General features: G+C 40.4%; 1 protein-coding gene across 1 annotated transcript in view; it reads left to right on the top strand.

Annotated features, from left to right (window-relative positions):
* LOC120248776 (calcium-dependent secretion activator 1) overlaps positions 1-19,158 on the top strand; it is a 268,332-nt gene that overhangs the window by 117,772 nt on the left and 131,402 nt on the right. Inside the window, exons 11-12 of the mRNA XM_039257246.1 lie at positions 7,402-7,538; positions 11,557-11,744. Of these exons, the coding sequence (XP_039113177.1) occupies positions 7,402-7,538; positions 11,557-11,744 (325 nt within the window). The remainder of the gene's footprint in view (positions 1-7,401; positions 7,539-11,556; positions 11,745-19,158) is intronic.

Raw genomic sequence — 19,158 nt, 5'->3', positions numbered from 1 at the left:
AACTTTAAAACTCAGAAAAACCTTTCTCTTCGCTGAGTTACTGATGAAAGAGAAGCCACAATTCCTTTATTCATAGAGGGAAAAGCTGTCTGTCCACCCAATGTGTTGAGGGAAGACTTGACCTTAGAAGGAAATAGAAAAATCAGTCAAGAGAGCAGGCAAATATGTACTTGAGTATTCTGAATGCTGATTTAGAAACCATAGGTCATATCATTTCTCCTGCCCATTTGATAATAGTACTTTCTTCTAACTCTTTCCGTTTCTTTAATTTGCTTTCTTTACCCCTTTCTTTCTTTTTTCTTTTGTTTTGCATAAATGTACCCCTGGCTAGCAGACAGATTTTTTTTTCACCACTCCAAGCAGATACTTAATTTAACTTTACTTTACTTTGAATGTCTGATGAGGCATTTTAAAAGCTTACCATAGAATGTGAATATAGCGGGAATTTAGGATTTTGCTCTACTTTTTTTTTAAAAAAAGAATGAAAGAAAGGATGGATGAATAGATGATTGAATGAATTCTGTTCTGAGCGATTTACATATATTTGCACAACAACGCATTGCTATCCTAGTAGATTTCCAAATAGTTGTTTGCCTTTATTCCTTTCTATAGTTTTATCTCTGAGAGTTTTGCTGTATCTTCTTATATTGTCAACTTGCAGTTGCTACGTTGCAGGAATGGAATACCAAAGAATTAACTCAATGCCAAATTAATTCGCATGACCCCAAACCACACTGTAAATCACTTTCCTTCTCATTGCAAAAGTAAATGACTTTTTAAAAAAGAATAGACTCCCACAATTAGGTCGAAAAATTTCCAAACACCATAATAGGATCTACACAGTGCATGTTAAATGAAGGTTCATGTCTCTGTTAACTGTTTCAGGCACATTTTAAATGTATTATTCATTAGTCAGCTGAGCGCACTCACGTCATATAATGATTTACAGTAAGATACATTATTAATTAGCCAACTACAGAAAGTTTATTTTTGTTCATGTCACAGGGAACATAAAGACATCATAAAGTACTCTGTAAATTCACTGAAAATGTAATAACTACAGCAGGGAAAATTACAGATCATTTACTTATTCATTTTGAGATCATTGACAAAATCTCTGTTCTTATTTTTACTCAAAGCAGCTCTCTTATACAGAATTATAAAAAACTAACTGGAAATAAACATCACATGTTTATCCCCTGGGTATACCGCCACAGTAGTTTTAAATTCAAGATTTTTGTGCAAAGTGCACTGTGGGCCTTCATAGCTTCTGAGAAGCCATGCTGTCTTGGCCATGCAAGTTAACTTGACTGAGTCAAGGGCACCGTGAAGGAATTAAGTTGTTTCTCAAGGGCAGGAGGCATGGGAAGACCAATCTTTGACTTGCAATGCAGAGCTCAGGCAGGGTACAACATCCCCTCATTACTTGATCAGGCGAAGAAAAACTCTTCTAGAAAAATCTGTAAACAGCCAGCTGCCATCAATCATTGTCATTTCTTTATTTCATGTCTTCTGATGAGGTTGACTACTGTCATTGTTCGTTATTGTCCAGACCATACATTCACTCTGGCACTGTCAAGCAGATATGACAAGCACACATTTTCCATATAAGAGAGATACAAAGTCACCTTTTAATTTGCAGTTGGGGTTCACAATGACTTTAGAGTCACATTAGCTATTCTCTTGCCTCTAGCATCCATCAGGAATAAAGCAGCTATAACCGTGCTCTAAATTTCAGTGATAAAGCAGCTACCTTTAGCTTTTTATAAAAGCAATTCATTAGATAAAGGAGCCTCAGACAATTTACTAACAGTACAATAATTGTTTTTAACCACAGACTTTCGTTTTTCCTAGCATATGAAATGTTCCAAAACGTAATATTACCAAATGAAAAGAGAGAGATGACCTTTTGTCTTCATTCCCTTGGCTGTTAGAATAAGAGGAAAATCTCAATAAAATGAAAGTTTGAAAGCTGCATTAGTCCCTCCCCCCCAAGAAAATGACATTTATTTGGTAGACATTATTGCAAACTTATCTAAAAAAAAATGGTATGTCTGAAACAAGATCACACACATATGCTTGTTATTAAAATAAGAGATCATGAAAAATACATGTTTTCCATTCTAAGGAAGAAAAGGGAAACCAGTATCAAACAGGAAATAAACCCAGGCATCATGATCAATTAAAGAACAACATAACTAGTAGGGTTACCAGTTAGTGACAGCAGTTGGATTTTAATGGAGTAGATTAAATGAGAGTATAAAATCCACGTAATCATATCACTTTAGGAACCAGTAGTTTCCCAACATTCCTTAAATGCCAAACCAACATTGTTTCTGAGCAAACTTGGGGTAAAGTTTTGATTAGTTTCCACTTGAAAGTGCACTTGCCTGCCTTAAGTCCATCAGCCTGCTTCTGTGTCATGGATACCATTAACAACGCTTTAAGTTTCTTACTGTAGTTTAGGTACGTATGTCAACTTTATTCACCTAAGATTAGTCTGAAGTCATCAGTCATCTCTATGCCCGTGCTATACAGGACTTCAAAATCTTTATGCAGCTAAACCCCAGAAGGAAAACAAGTAGCATTGTTTGGAAGATGTGTTGAATTATGCCCTACCTACAGAGCCTATAAAATTACACGGCCAATTTTTAGGACATTTGGAGCCCTTGCAATCCAAGGAAAACTTAGGAACCATTCAGCCAGGTCTGGAAAAGGCAAAGGTTGAAGTCCGTTTTTAAAATGCACCAATCCTGAATTTCTTTAAAAAAACAAACAAAACCCCCACGTACTCATGAAAAAGAGCATTGGTATGCATCTCCCAAAGCAAGAGATAATCCAAACATCATTGGAGATTTCAGCAGCCACTTTAGACTCCTAATTCTGTTTTCCTTACCCTAAGTGTTCAAATTCATTTTCATTCTCCTGACACAAGCCAAACATTGGCAAAGGAAGCGATCCCAAGGTGTCCTGAATTCGGAAAGTCACTTTCTTGTATTTTGCCTCGGGCTGTTTTCCCCTTGCTAACGGCAGCCTTGGAGTTTTCTTTTCTCTTTAATCAGCCAGTTCCAATTGTTGGTACAGGGGGAAATGGAGTTGTGAGGAGCATCTATTTTGTAATGTTGGGCACTGTGGGAGAACAGACTGGGGCAGTGCATGAATGACTATATGGTGTTGCTTGGGAAGCACCCACAAGTTCTTTGAAACAGAATTTGGAACAGCTGGACCACTGCAGTGTTTTATTTTAAAATAGACAACATATGTAATGCATATGGTCCTAGACATGTATGGAGACACAGGCAGACAATCTGAATGGTATCCAAAGACACCTGCACCTAGAATTCTGTTTCCTTCTAGAAGATTTTTTTTTTCCCCGAAGAGCACATGTTCCCACTTTTGGATTTGCAAGATGCCATCTGAATCCCCATGTGTGTGACTCCTTAATAAAGTCAATGGGAAGTTTCCTGGGATGGAAGTGTCAGAATGAGTCAGTTAATAAACACCACCTCAGGACCTGGGTCCTCAGAATGCTGGCAGGGTGGAAAGAACAGACCAGCAACTTGCCTTCAAGGAACGAATTACCTAGCAAGGGATTCGACTTGTATGTGGGCATTCTGACCACAGAAAAACCGGAACGTAAACCACCAAGAACACAGAGACAGGACGTGGGAATTAGTTGTGCAAGGGCAGAGAAGAAGTACAATGCAGAGAGGCTGGGAAGGCTCCCAGCTTCCTTGAAGCAATATGGCTTAAGAAGCAACCTGTAACGAACATTAGCCATAAATACAGAGACATCCTTGGCTCGCTGGAAACGTTAAACAAGCTGGCTTCAGGAGCACTGAGAAATCTGCCCACTCACTCACAGCTAAGGTTCATTGAGCACTTACTGTGTGCCAGCTGCCCAGGTGCTTCTCAGCAGAATCTCTCAGCAGCCTTCCCCGGGTAGAATCAAACACTCTTCTCAACTGACAAATGAGGAGGAAGACACTGAGAAGCACCAAGCAGTCTGCCTCACATCACATCCCTAGTAATGACAGGGCTAGCCTCAAATTCAGTCTCTGTGACCCCTTAAGCCCACCCACTTAACCGCCTGCTACCCTAGCTCAAATAAACTGCTCACACTGAATTTAGTCTATCAACACTTCGTTAAATCAAGAAATAGAAAATATTTGTTGGAGTGAATTTATTTATTTTGATGAAATAAATCCACTCTTTTAACACATATGTTTCGAGTGCCTGCTGTGCACCAGGTACTGAGAGGGACTTGTTCTAGGTGCTGGGGATACGTATAGCAGGGAAAAAAAAAATACCCAAATCCCTGCTGGCATCGAAGTTAAAATGAGACCCCTTCCCCTGACACCTTAAAATAGTGTTCTTGCTCCCCTCCCCACCCCATTCCACTTCCTTTTTCTGAAGAAAATAAGCTCGATGAGACTCTCAAAGATTTCATGGTAGCCAGCCACCCTTTTAAGTGCTCTTGAGTTGTTGGAACCATTAAGATAATGAGGCTAAATCTGAGTAAATGATGATTTTGTGTAAGCAAAATCCAGAGGCTGTTCATTTTACCTGCTGGAAATTCTCGCTGCATTAAGCGCCATCTTACACTTGTAGACAGTATGCAAAGAGCTTAAGAAAAGTTAAATGACAATGACCTCAGCAAGGGATGTGAAAATTCGGCTCATTTTACACCTAAGGAAACTGAGTCTCCAAGACCCACAAGCTGGAATCCCTCAGCTATTTAAAAATAGAGCTCAAAGGAGACCCCAGGCCTCCCAGAGCAGTCCCAGGCTCATCTCCATGTGGACAGAGAGAGAGAAGGAAGGAAGGAAGGAAGGAAGGAAGGAAGGAAGGAAGGAAGGAAGGAAGGAAGGAAGGAAGGAAGGAAGGAAGGAAGAGAGAGAAGGGAAAAGGGATTTTCTGAAAAGGAACACAGGCTGACTTTAAGCATATTTTTTCTGGAAGCCTCCTTTCAAACGTAAGTAAAGGCAAAATCGTTCTTTAGATGTACTCCAAGCCAGGAATTAGCCCGGTGAAGCTGTATTGTGATAACATCGGGGAGGCGGAGAGTGGATCTGTAGCCAGGTCTCCGCGGAGGAGCCAACTTGCCGTTTCCGCTCCGTTTCCTGAGTGGGCAGGCAGCAAGGCGAAATAGTTCATCGCAAAGTTTTCAAGAGGCTCAACAAATAAAGAAACAGAGACTCGAAACCTGTGTCATACACTGAAAGCTACGGAAGAAACCCCCTTCTCTCTGAGCTAAATGACCGCTTACGCCATCGTAACTGAAGAGCAGTAAAGTAGCCGAGCCAAACTGGCAAAGTAAGGCCCGGGCCGACTTGTCAGCTTGCAGCCTCTTCAGAGAAATCCGAGAGCAAGAAGCTGGTGCTAGCCAAAATGCCTCCTCTCTCTGTTAAAATTGGGAGGCACGAGATGGGTGAGGCTTTTTATGAGGATGAAATAGGATGAGCAATTAGTGTGCTCCGCTGTTAGTTTTCCTCGATGAAATTGACCTGGGACTGACCGGAAGGAGGTGGGAAGGCATCATCTGTCCTGAAGGATGGACAGGTACCACCTGGGTTTCAGGTTCGCCTTCCTGGCAGGGGAGATTTAAAGTTGGAGCAGGTTTAGGACGCTTGCCTCGGGCCAGAGGAGTCTCACACAGACATAGTCTAGAAGCAGCTAGCTTTTTTCCCCAGCATCAACTTCCCGGCCACCCCTCTTGGTAGCCATCCGGAAGTCAGAGGAGAAATACAGCTTGGAGCCCAAACAACCAACAAAGAATCCTCACATATAAAGCACCTAACTTCACATTGAAAGCTCTTTCTTGAAGACAAATCGGAGGCAATTAACACAGCAGAGAGAATTCTTTCAGATTCTCTAATATAATTCTCACACGTGTGATATTCCTTCCAAAGGCTTGCGTTTTATCATCCTCATGGAGCAACTTGGCTATTAAAATACGCATTCTTCAGTCTGTCTTCTGGATGCCATTGCTTCTGTGTGTCTAGGGCATAAACAACACATCTCGTTCAAACACTGACCACTTGCTGCTTTTATGAAAAACGACTAGAGATTTTAAAAATCCAACAGTAAGAGGGCGAAAATCTGACACACCGTGGATTTAGGTCTGAATGATACACCAAGTCAGTAACCCGATGAGAAATATTCAGCTTAAAGCCAGCCTGCTACCAAAATTTAAGTCTTCAGTCATACCCCAAGCATAGAAGGGGGCGGGGGAGGGGTAAATGCCTGCGATAAAGGCCATATATGAAAATATATCCAAACACTCTCTCAAGTCAGAAATTGATTTTCCTCCTGTCCAGACAGTAGTCTGGCCCCAGGCAGGTCCCCCTCTTCTGGTAGAATATTGCATTCGAGGGGATAAATAAACTCTTGCTTAATTTGATATACAATGCTTTTTCTTTGCAGTGAGCATAGCAGGAATCAGTGAACATGAGGTGGAGTGAGCGAATTCCTGTAATGTGTAGGCTCTTCATTCCTACCTCTCCGGGATTTGCTTGTTCTCACTTGAGTTGAATTCTGAGTTATTTTGCCGATTGAGTATAGAGTATTTTAGTTACACATATTGAGATTAATTAGTTAGCCCTTAGGAGGTTTTGCTTGCAGCCTTCACCCTGTAAGAAAAAGTGTGAATACATTGAGACTATTAATTCACAATAAATGGCAGATCATAGCCCTCGCTGAGTAAATCTGTTTGTCTCTTTCATAAGCTTTGCTAACTGTAAGCACACTATAAGGCAATGACCTTGGCTATCACAAACTAAATTCCCATTTAACTTATTCTCCAGGTTTCAATGAAAATCTTTTGTTATTATTATTTTTTTTTTAGTTTTGGAGGGCGGGGACCCAGATCTTTTGTGAAACCAAATTGGCAATGGGGATTTGGAAGGGGAGGATACAAATATTGTCACTTGGCTGAAAATCAGCATAACTCTTTTTCCAGATAATCCCAATAATTGTAGAGAAATTGCTCTAGACATAACCACTGGAATGGCAGAATCTATTAAAAACCTAAAAAAAAAGAAAAGCTAACTAGGCTTTTATAAGCAAAGATCCGATCTGCTTTCAGTGTTTGGTGAATTGCAGGCGAAGTTACGGTCGTGTGCTTAGTTTTTAAAGAGCAACATAAATGCACTGGAGTTGTGATCATTTGATAAACATATTGATGCCAATATATTTTTGCCTAAATGCAATAAACTCACCAGTAAGTGATGCAAGTTGACAATGGGAGGTAAAAAGAATATCTTGCGGATGTTGGTGGGAGGCAAAGGGGAAACAGCTAGCATTCATAATGTCTAGTGAATTCCTGTGTGTTTGAAATGTCAAAGAAAATGTGATGTGTTTCTCTAAATTGTGTCTCTCTCTACATGTATAAATGAACAGACGCAGATAGAGCTCAAAAACATGGCATGGATGAATTTATCTCTTCCAACCCCTGTAACTTTGACCACGCTTCCCTCTTTGAGATGGTGCAGCGCCTTACTTTGGATCACAGACTTAATGATTCCTATTCTTGCCTGGCAAGTATATTCTTTGGTCTACAGCAATTTAAACATGATGAACATTTTTTTAAATACAGTTATTTCTCTACCTTTATATCAGAAGCTCTCTTCTCTGTTACAGAGCCCCTTTAACAATTGCAAAATGTGTTCTTGATTTCCTGGGTTGATCTAGTTTTACTTACCAAAGAAAGAAGACAGAGCGGGAGGCGGTTATCAGTAGAGATGGATCCAATTCCCCAGCCTCCCCATCTAAGCTTCCCCCTTTTCAGCTGCTACATGAGAAATATTCCCAGGAGGGTAATCGAGTTTGGCACCTGCTTGTGGAGAACTTGTAAAAATTGCCTCGGTTTCTTAGACTTTAAGATTCTCCCTCCCTCCCCTTCTCAGATGATAAGACCCTGTGCTTCGGTCTCAGAAATGAATGTGTTCTTTTTGTTTATTTTTCAAAAATCAAAATGATTTGTACATAAACTTCACTTCACTTTTCAGAAGCTAAACTGGTTTGGATTTGTTTGTTTGGATGGCTTCTTGTTATCCAGAGCCTTCAAAGCATTTTTCACCCTTTGGGGGAATTTTTTGGTGCTTTAGACGTTAAGAAGTCCAGCTCTCCTGCAAGAGCATCACCATTTCTTGAAATCCTGCTCTGAGCCTAGATTTAAATCATTTAAATTCAAGGGACAACTATTATGTCTTTTTAAAAATTCTGTCTTTATTGGATTCCTGAAGATATATTTCGGGCTTTATACTTATCAGATTCAGAAGCCTAAAAAAGACCCAGTTTATTTCCTTTTATAAACCATCAATTGTTACTTCATTTCTTAAAAGGAAATGGTATAATCCCACTCTATAGATGGGAAAGGTGAGGGAAAATAATGAAATGACTTTATACAGAGGAAAAGGCTCATCCCTGACTCTGCTAAGGTTAATATGTCTGTATAGTGTAATGTTATATAATTTACTATCGGTAACATGTTATTGACGGTAATGCTAATATAATGAATATGTGTTTCTTTCCCATGACACGCTATTTCTTAAATCTATTCTTACTACTTTTTATTTTAAATTCCGTTTTTTTCCTGTAACCAGAAGCCAAACTATTAAAAATAGTAGATAAAATAGTCTCAAAAACAGAAACGGGATTATATGGAATAATTTATTAATCTGCGTCTCATAAAAGATTCATTGATGATCTTGGGTTTAGAATCACTTCATCAGAAGAATCTGAACTTTGCCAAATTGGAAAGGAACACATCACTTTGACTTCAAAAAAAAAAAAAAAAAAAAGCTTACCTTGCATTGCAAGGCAATTTTTCCCAAACGTGTTTCCTGTGATTATGTGATTATTCACATAATTATAAGTTGCTTTCATGAAAGTTGTAAGAATATGCCACTGAGCTTAAATCATTCCCTTTAATGTATAATTCCTATTCTCTTGAGGAATTTTTTTAAGGTGTATTATCTTCAAGACTTTTTTCACATCATCATTTTTTAAAACAATTTTCTTTTTCACCAAGAGATTTGTCACTAAGAAGAGTTAGTAAATGGCCTCCAAAAAATTAAACCAGAAGTGAAATTGTGAAACTTGCTTCACATTAATCATGTGTAGGCTTAAAAATATGCTCCAAAATCCACAATTAATTATGAATAGCGTAAAATCGTCTCCTCCTGCATTTTTATACCTGTATCTATTAATCATTACCCCAACATTTCAGAAAATAACAGCAATTAAAAGAACCTTATCTCCTGCCTGCCTCTATATATTTCATTTTCTCATTATTACAATCTCTTTTTTTTTCAGTTAGTTTTGGAGACCGACCAGCAGGGATACATAAATTTTTCTGTGTCTTCGACTGAGTTCCTAATTGATATTTCTTCAACTCTTTTCAAAGCAGCTATTTTGGCATCTACAAAAGACTTGGTGTCATCTGAGTCGTAGAAAATATATTTTAATCTTTCACAGCAGTGTTGTTTCTAAGATTTAGCATTTGGGGTAGCAGATGGAGTGGCAAAGAAGTTGCCTATAGGGGCAGCCCACTGCCTCGACTACTCTCCCGCCCTTCGCAGTAACTTATAATTTGAAATAGGAAAGATGCCGTCTTGCGTTGGATGCATTGCTAAGCTGCGTGTTGTCAATCGAAGATTCCCCAGATCACTGATACGAGATCAGAGTGTTGCAGAGGCCGCCCTCTCCGCACTTCTGTGGCCCACCCCTGCCCCCGTCACCGTCTCCTTTTGCGTTTTCTCTCCCGAGGAGGGGCAATATTCAAAAGACTTAGGACCCTAAAAGTAAAATTAGATTTATATTTAAAATAATTCTAAATTCCCAGCTTACCATGTACCACCTAAGCTGGCTCACAGGTTTCCCCCCACGGCTAACGAAAAGTTTGCTTGATGCCACCTCCCTTTTACGAAACACCTGTTAGTAGGTTTGTTTTCAACCTCCGTTGCGGGTTGTTTTCGATAACCAAAAGAAATCCAAGGAGGATTTTCACTTTCACAAAATGATTATTGCTTCTTCACTTTACACCATTTTGGCTTTGTGCAAGGTTTCGTGGGAGCATTCCTTTTTCCGATAGTGAGGGAAACCTGTCTTTTTAAAAAATTTTATTTATTTCTCTATTTTTATTTTTGCTTTGGAGAGGTACCAAAACTGACTGGTCAATCAAATCAAAACTGATTTGATTTCAGGCTTGGCTGCGGGTGACCTTGAGCCGGTCACACAGCCTTCCTGAGCATCTATTTTTTCAAGTGCATCATGGAGGCACTGATTTCTATGCTATCGTGCTTCCCAACTGCTCTGAATCAGAGATTCCATCCAGGTTCTCTTTTACAGCAGTGTTTCATCTGGCCATACAACAAGCAAATAAATAATAAGAAAACACGTAATTGCCAGGGGAAAATAAAACAAAATGCTAAGCAAGGCCCAAGAAGCACCTTGGGGTTTAATTGTATCATGTCTGATTCACAACCTGAAAACTTAGTTGCGTTGCTCTCTTTGCAAAGTTATGTCAGTACCTTCATTACAAAATTTTAAAAAGATTCTCTTTCGGGGTGCCTGGGTGGCTCAGTCAGTTAAGCGTCTGACTTTGGCTCAGGTCATGATCTCACAGTTCGTGGGTTCAAGCCCCACATCGGGCTCTGTGCTGACAGCTAGCTCAGAGCCTGGAGCCTGCTTCAGTTTCTGTGCCTCCCTCTCTCTCTCTGACTCTCCCCTGCTCACGCTCTCTCTCTCTCTCTCTCTCTCTCTTTCTCTCAGAAATAAATAAAACATTAATTTTTTAAAATAAAAAATAAAAAGATTCTCTTTCAAAGCGAAAAGAATGTATGAAGTCCTAAAAGGCATGTAGACCAATCCTAACATTTTTATTGCTTCAGAGTAGAAAAAGCAGAAGATGTATATTAAGCCAGAGCTACTTCTGTTTGTTTGTATTATTTCTGAGTCGCTGAACAGCCCTGATTTCCGCTTCCTCATCTATGAGATGGAGAGAAACCTGTCCTGCCTACCACACAGGATTGCTGTGGGGTCCCAACAAAAGTTCTGTCAAGTGTAAAGCACGATACCAATTTAAGACTTCATGTTACCATTTTCTCTTACCAGTAACCAAGATCTCACCCTGTCCCCACCCCAACATTCTTAGAAGGTGTATGGTTCAGCATTAGAGCAGCGAACGAGGTTGTGTTTCTGGACTCGTGCTATCTGCTAATCCAGACACCACCACTTAATAGCTCTGGGATGCTAGGGAAATCCCATGTCCTCCCTTGAGTTTCCCAGCCATCTGACAGGGATGACAGGGCCTATCCCATAGGGCTGTCACAAGGCTTAAAGCAGCCAGCACACACCCAAGACAGTTAGCACAAGTGGCTGGGACTTTAGAAGAAACCAGTAAGTGTTGACTCTGGAAATTTTTAAACCCCCTTCTCCAGTTACTCCCGAATGTAGCAGCTCTCCAAAGCAAAACAAAACAAAACACAAAACAGCGACAACAACAAAAAAACCTGTATTTAAAAGAAAGTCTCTCCTTTATTTCCCAAACAGGGCTGGTTCAGTCCTGGCCAGGTGTTTGTCCTAGACGAATATTGTGCCCGAAATGGAGTCCGAGGGTGTCACCGACATCTCTGCTACCTCAGAGACTTGCTTGAACGGGCGGAAAATGGCGCCATGATCGACCCCACCCTCCTTCACTACAGCTTCGCCTTCTGTGCGTCCCATGTCCACGGGAACAGGTAAGCACTTGTCCAGAGGTATTCCTCAAAAAAAAAAAAAAAAAAAAACACTTTTTTTAAGGCATTGGCCATGGTATATGACTTGTCCTGCTTTCAGTATGATCTCAAACTCTGTATCCATTCCCATTCTTTCTGTAGCGCACACACACACGAACACACACAGGTGTTAGTTTCTTCTCCCTTCAAGAAGCTTAAAAAAAAAAGGCAAACAGGACTTCTAACGTGGTCTCTGAAGGTGGAACATTCTAGGTTCAAGTCATGGCTCCTCCATTTGCTAGCAGAGATGCTGGATGGTAATGAAACCCTCTGTGCTACAGTTTTCTCATCTACAAACCAGGGATCATAGTGTTCTCATGGGGTGGTTGAGACGATCTGGGTGGTCTCAGCACAATGCCTGGAACATGACAAGAGCTTCATAAATGTTTACTTTTGCTGTGATTATCGTTCATTCCATAAATATTTAATGATGATTTACTGGGTGCCAGGCACTCTGGTACACATTCAGCGTATGTGGTGAGCAAAACAAGGCAGCGAACAAGGGCAGGTCGGCACTCCGAAGGCAAGGAGTAATATTCCATACTAGCATTTAATAAGGGAAGACAGCTCAGACGGCACGTGAGGACGGCAGGGAGGGTGTCCCTGAGGAAGAGATGTTGGGCTGGGAACTGAAGCACATGTAGGAGTTGAGTGCTTCCAGGCAAAAGGAGCAGCGCGCACAAATGCCCTGCAGAAGGCGAAAGCCAAGCACACTTCAAGAGCTGAAAGAAGCTAGGTGAAGCTGGAAGGCAAAGATAATCATAACACTTACAGTTTAACCACAGAGCTGGGAGGAACTTCAGAGATCACAGTGTAACCAACCCCCTCGTTTCATAGGTTTTCTAGACAAGGCCAGAACATCAGTTCTCCTAACTCCATACTCAGTACTCTTTGTTTAGACATTGCCCAGCTCCTGGAGGAAAAGATCCGTGTTCTGAATAATGCAAAGCGGCAAATAATTTAAGAACATTACCATTTGGCTCTGAAGACATGGAATAAATTTCCACATTGCCACAGCCAGTTTACTATCCCAATGTATGTAGCCTCACGTTGCTATAAAGACAAGCCTGCGTTCCCTCGAGCACCTCAACCAATAGCCAGGAAAGGCACATCCAGGAAAAACTAGGTAGCTTCCGAACCCTGAAAAAATTGGTGCTGCGTGGATTTTAAATCAGGCCATCAATTATCTTCCTCTTCGCAAGCTAGACAACTCTGAGATATCTGCGGGATTTGTTCTGTGCTTTTCTTCTCTCCAGTGCTGGGAGGTTTTATGAGATACAATGTCAACATTTAGAACTAGGTAACAATAGCATTGTAGGTTTGAATATTTAACAAGCAACAAGGTTTTCATCACCTCCCGTTGTTATAAGGTTTGCTAGCCCAGCACATGACCTTTTATTGATGTAAAAAATATTTATGAAAACTCTGCTACCTGGGGAGTATCTGTGCATAATTCTGCTTTTTATAAATATGTACACTTTGATGACTATCTGTTACAGCCTCTTGGACTGAGTTCTTTAAAGAGAGAGAGAGAAGTTGCATTATATTCTCTGGGTTGTCACACTGTATTCTACATATGTTACTGAATAAGAAAGTGTTATAAAATAATGAAGTGTTTTTGTAAACTCCCTGGTAAACATCATCATGAATTATGATACACATTGTCTGGATTTCATATTGTAAGACTGCCACTTGATTCACAGTTAGGTTTATACATCTTGTCATGGAAACAGTTTTGGATTTCTTATTTTCTTTTCAGTTCCGATTTTCCTTATGCAAGTTTGCATCTTTTTTTTTTTTTTTGCTTATTATTTTAGTTTGAATGCATTTGCTCTTGCTGTTTGATGCATCCTTCTTTTTCTTTCTTTTGTTTGTGCATGTATGTGTGCTCTTGATTCTCCTGTGGCTGGCCACACTGTGTGCATGCCCCATGTGGCCACCCCCTCTCCAAAGTCAACAAATGCATGCGTATCTTAGTGGGCTGCCACCAATTACAGACCCTGAGGGGAGCAAAACTCCCTCCCCATCTGAACCAGAGGCTAAAAAAGATACCAAAAAGGAATCCAAAAAAAGAAAAGATTGCAAAACGCAGGCAAATCCAGAGCCCAAAAGGTAAGAAGGTCACGTGTGTGTTGGCTTGTGTTTTGCGATGTCTATGCCATTCCCCCCATCCACGCCACGACTTCCACCTTAGCAAACAGCAGACTTTGTGTGTTTCTGAAGTCTCCGTTCCTTTAACGGGTTTCAAAGGTAGACTTTAAAAGAGAATCATAGCAATGGGCAAAATACCATGTATTAGTACTGAATGTGAGTCAGGTGCTTAGTGGCTCTGAGAACACATTCATATTAAAAAAAACCAAGTCATGTGTAAACAGAATCAGGAATCAGAATGCTTTTTTAGTGGCATCTAGTTCAGGGCCTGCTACCTTACCGAATCATTTGAAATAAGCAACCCGTGCTTTGTAATTTTGAAATTATGTTTAAGGAGCAAATAGAATAGGTTGTTATAAGATGAGTCTATACATTTATAGTAGCTACATCATTTTTAGCAAGCCTTTCTCAGTTCCACATTGATCTTAGGAGACAAAGCTATCTTTAGATAATGACTTATAACAACACAAAGCAAAACCTACCACTAAATGAATGGCTCTTCGTAGAATCACTTATATAATGAGGTCACCTTGAAGCCATCTTCAAGTTCTAAAATTATATTTATCCTCTTCTGTTCTCTTTGTCCTTTAGGGCTGCTCTCATTGTGAGTTGATAAAAATGGCCAATTGGTGGCTTTCCCCCCCCTTCATAGACTTGCAGTCATTTCCAGTGTTATCCTTATGTCCTTCTTCACCTTCCTTATCCTTACCACAAATTAATCTTGTCATTTGAAAGTTTCCTTGTTGTGGTTTTGAAACTGATATTATGACCTGGTGTTGCCAAGAGACACAAGGTTCACAAGCAGGTATGTTTTTCGCTCTCAGTATGAATTTGTTCACCGGAATATTTCTGAGTCCTGAAGTATATATACAGTTCGCTTGTAGGCAGACTGAATGAAAATACTAACTTCACTTCCTAGAGAATATGGCAGGCTGTCAATCAACATGTCCCAATCTGATAGGGAACTTTTCAAACTTGCGGCGTGTAAAGATGGAGGTGAGGTAAAGTTTTTGTTTGTGTTTGTGTTTTCCAAACGAGAGTTAAAACTGCAAAGCAATGGTAGCTTGCAGCCAACGAGAAAGCACTGAAGAGGCCTCTCTGGGTGCTGTCCAAGGTGCTGAGTGGTCAGCATTGAAACAGAAAGTAAACCAACCGCCACATTCGATTGAGCCTGCCCTGTGCCTTGAAAAACTGTCGGAAAGGATCTTGAATGGTACTTTGATGAGCTTATGTGTGTATATTGCATGTTTTAATGCAGATGAAATCATAATTTTAAATATCAGTCGTGTAGCACTCTGCAGTTTATTCTATACGTTCCATCTCATTTGCTGCAACATTTTCAGGTTATTTTTTACATCCATTTTGCGGAGGATGAAACTGAATGTCTACAAATTTAAGTGGCAAACTCAGATATTCTGAGTCCAAAGCTCTTCCTCTTTGCCCTACATCACCATCGTGTGGAGACTCTAAACTCAAGGTCTGAGTTTAGAGTCTGTTCTGCATAAATTCAGGATTATCATATCTTAATTCTTTGCCTCAGTTTTCTCATCTGCAAGATGAGCATGTAGTATCATAGCACATCTCATATCCTGTCAAACTCTTAAATTATCTTCTATAGATTATAATAACAAATTAAATAAGCCATTCTCATATTCCATAAAAAAAAAGTTTAATTAAATCAAGGATAATTGCTGCCATTTAATAAGTGCTCACTCTATGCCAGGGACTGTGTGAAGTGTTGTTCAGATTTATTATCTCATTGCATCCTTGTTACATCCAAGTGAAATATTACTATTAGTTTCCTCTAACAGAGGAGAAGTTTGAGGCTCAGTAAGTTCAGTCACTTACTCTGTTGCAAACACGGTGTGGTCCTAAATCAGAACGGACAGTCTGACTTTGGAGCTGGCATTTGTATATGGTGTAAGATGCCAAATTCAGCCATTTGATAGGAGTTTCAGCATTTCCAGGCTGGATACTATAACAGTCATCTGAATTAATTAAAGAGTTTTCCATTTTTGTCCTAAAGATGTCCAAAATCAATATGGCTTACCTGGTAATTTTGGCCTGGTGAAGAAAGCCACCGTATATCTGGAGTTTTAGACCACATAAGAGCAGAGTCTCCTTTGAACATGAATCAACAACCTTTAGGTGTGGAGAAACCATTTTTGCCAACCTTTTTTTTTTTTTTACCAGGATGAACACTATTTTCATGTGTAGATGTTATCTATTCTTTGGCCCAGATTGAGAAGGCACTCATGACTCATGGAAACAAATTGCCCTTTAATTGAATTTAACTGAACAATAGAAGCCATTCCTGTTGTCATTTCCCAAGCAGCTTCTGATTAGGTAAAGTATAGCCTTTTACCTAATCATTAACTTTTTACCTATTAATAATGCAGCATACCCAAAAGTGGAGGGAGAGCCCTTCCCTGCTGCAGTTGGAAATCATTAATGGCCACTCAGCTGCTGATGACTCAGATTCGCCCACCTTCTCTGGAAGCCTGAGCCACATCTTTGTGGAAAACTATGCCTATGTGAATCTACAGCATCGGATCAAAAGTAGACACATCTGGTCAATCAGGAAGATGATTGCTACTTATAATTCCAGGCACTGGAAGCTATGGAAACATCCACATGTTTAGCATCTTTTAGAATAGTGGCTCTTGACTGGGAGCAGGTGGGAAGGTGATATTTTATCCCACGGGACATTTGAAAATGTCTGGAGACATTTTTGATTGTCACCTAGGGAAGGGGTGGTACTGTTGTCACCAGGAGTAGAGGTCAGGGATATTTCTAAATGCTGGCAATGCACAGGACAGCTGCCTGCAAACAAAGTCCAAAAAAACAAACTCCCAGGTGATGGGCTGAAATCTCTCCTTTTTTACTTGGATTTTTTGTTTCTTTTATGCAAACTCATCCTGTGTCGAAAGGCATAAGAGTTGCCGCCACTGATTTTCACCTTGTGCAGTAGTTCTCACCCTGTAATGTGCATATAAATCACACAGGGAGCTTGTTAAAATGGAGAGCACTAGATCCCATCCTCAGATAATTTGATTCAGCAAGTCTTAGATGGAGCCAGGCTTCTGTATTTTTAATCAGTTCCTCCCCAAGTAAGTCTAAGGCATTTGGTCTTCAGATCTCACTTAGTTATGGCCTTGGTTGTCAAACTTGGCTGTACCTTGAAATCCCTCGGAGAGGCTAAAAAAGTCAGATGCCTTAGCCTCACCCACAGAGGCTCTGACTTAAGTAATCTAGGATGTGGCCAGAATATCACGTTTTAAAAATTTCCCCTAGTGATTTGAATATGTAGCAGTGTTTAGGAACCACTGCTAGAGGGAACATTAGTTTGGACCAGCTCTTTAAAAACCAGAACCCATTTTCTTAAAGAGAGAGGGGAAGAAAAAGAAAATGTGAGTATGTTCAGCTGGCTGCACTTGGCGATCGTTAAGAGCCACAGATGTAAATCTCTATATCTTCTAATTTTTAAATCAGCTCTCAAGGTTGCAGTACTTAATTTTCACCATAATATTTTTAGTATTCTTTCTAGATGACATTTAGATTAGCGTCACTTTGGTCACTGTCCCACAGTGACAAGGCAATCAAACAGCTCAGATGATTGCAAGTTGCGTCAATGTTCTTTGGATCCCTTTATTATTGGGATTGGAAATTTTTCTCATTTACATTATTATTTAACATTTCTTGAATGCCAGTGCTGCTCCTCACATATGGCCTGTGTAGAAAGTACATTGTATCAGCAATTAACAAATCCATAATGCCAACCGCCCCAATCCAAAGTAAGCTGCATAGATTAATGAGTCTGCAAGCAGATGTAAGAGAGCATGAGTTCTAAAAATCTTTGAAAGCACGTCCCAGGATTCTTTTGGGAGACGTGTCTGGAGCCACAGTGCTGCTTGTGTACAGAGACTGTGTGATCCCTTGGGTTAGATTTGAGGTACTGAACAATCCGATGTAATTCCTTTTTCTCCTCTTTTGCTCCACTCGTGTCCCTAAGGCAGTGAGTAATTCCGTCCATCCAGTTTCCCAAAGCAGGACCATGGGAGCTGTCCTTGATTCCTTCTTCTCCCTCAGCACCTCACAAGGATTCAGTTATGATGCCCCATCAATGCGCTTAAGTATCTTGTAAGCCCACCTGCTTTTCCTTTTCTTTAGTGCCACTACCAAGTTCAAGTGTCTACCTTCTCTCCCCTGGACCATAGCAATTGCTTTGTTGACCATGTCCTTGCCTCCACTGTTGGTCTCTGACTCCCAGCCCATGTTGCATAATGTTTTCTTTTATTCCTTTATTTGTGAATGCCTACCTGGAGGTAAGTCCATAATTTCTGCATGTAAATGTCTCTCTTTAACTCCAGCCTCACCTTTCTCTCCCCTCTCTCCCTCTCTCCTTTCTCTCCCTTCCTCTTTCTGTCTGTCACACATGTACACTCCTTATGATATTATATCTAATGCTTTTTAACTCTCTGTTCCCAAAAAAGGGAGAGAGGACTGTGTAGCAGGGATAGTTCTGGTTTACCAGAACTTTGGAGACAGTACATGAGCAGCAGGCAGGCATGGATGGGGGATGACAGTGGCCCCTACATTCTTGATATAATGTTACACACTGACACACGACATTAGTATACTTAGGGATATGTAGCCGATTGGCCTTCCAGTTTTGAGCAAGTGTTGGCCTGGCATGTAACTGAGTCATGCTCTCTAAATTCCAAAGCAGACGTTTCACCAAGCGGAAGTACTTGTAGGAGAAGAGGTGGGAGGGAATCCAAGCACATTTCAAGTAAAAGTCTGCATCCCAAGGAGGCATTCTTTTTAGGTTATTCTAAATTCTAACCCATGTGACTCCATCCCCAAAGAAAAATTTCCCCATGAGAGCAGCAGATTTTGCAACTCAGACGTAAAATCTTGTAAAATGTGTTGAATTATCTATCCCATCAGAGCAGTCTTTCTGTCCCATGGCAACTCATCAAGTATTATGAATTTCCCTTGTAAAATTTCGACATGTCTCCTCATCCTGTGCTCGTTGAAACATATTTTCAGATGTCATACCTTTATCCAGGGTATGACATCCTGGGTGGGATGGATCCTGTCCTCCAGGATGGGTGTGATGCCAAAATGTCATACATATTACTGGTCTGATCACTCAGGAGTCTATACATAGGGATTTAAGGGTAGAATCTAAAGCCCTCTTATCTATGTTTGTCTAGAAACAAAG

This window comes from Hyaena hyaena, unplaced genomic scaffold (genome assembly GCF_003009895.1).
Source record: "Hyaena hyaena isolate Hyena2069 unplaced genomic scaffold, ASM300989v1 scaffold_608, whole genome shotgun sequence".
Classification (NCBI taxonomy): Eukaryota; Metazoa; Chordata; class Mammalia; order Carnivora; family Hyaenidae; genus Hyaena; species Hyaena hyaena.
This window is presented reverse-complemented; position numbering and strand designations above follow the sequence as displayed.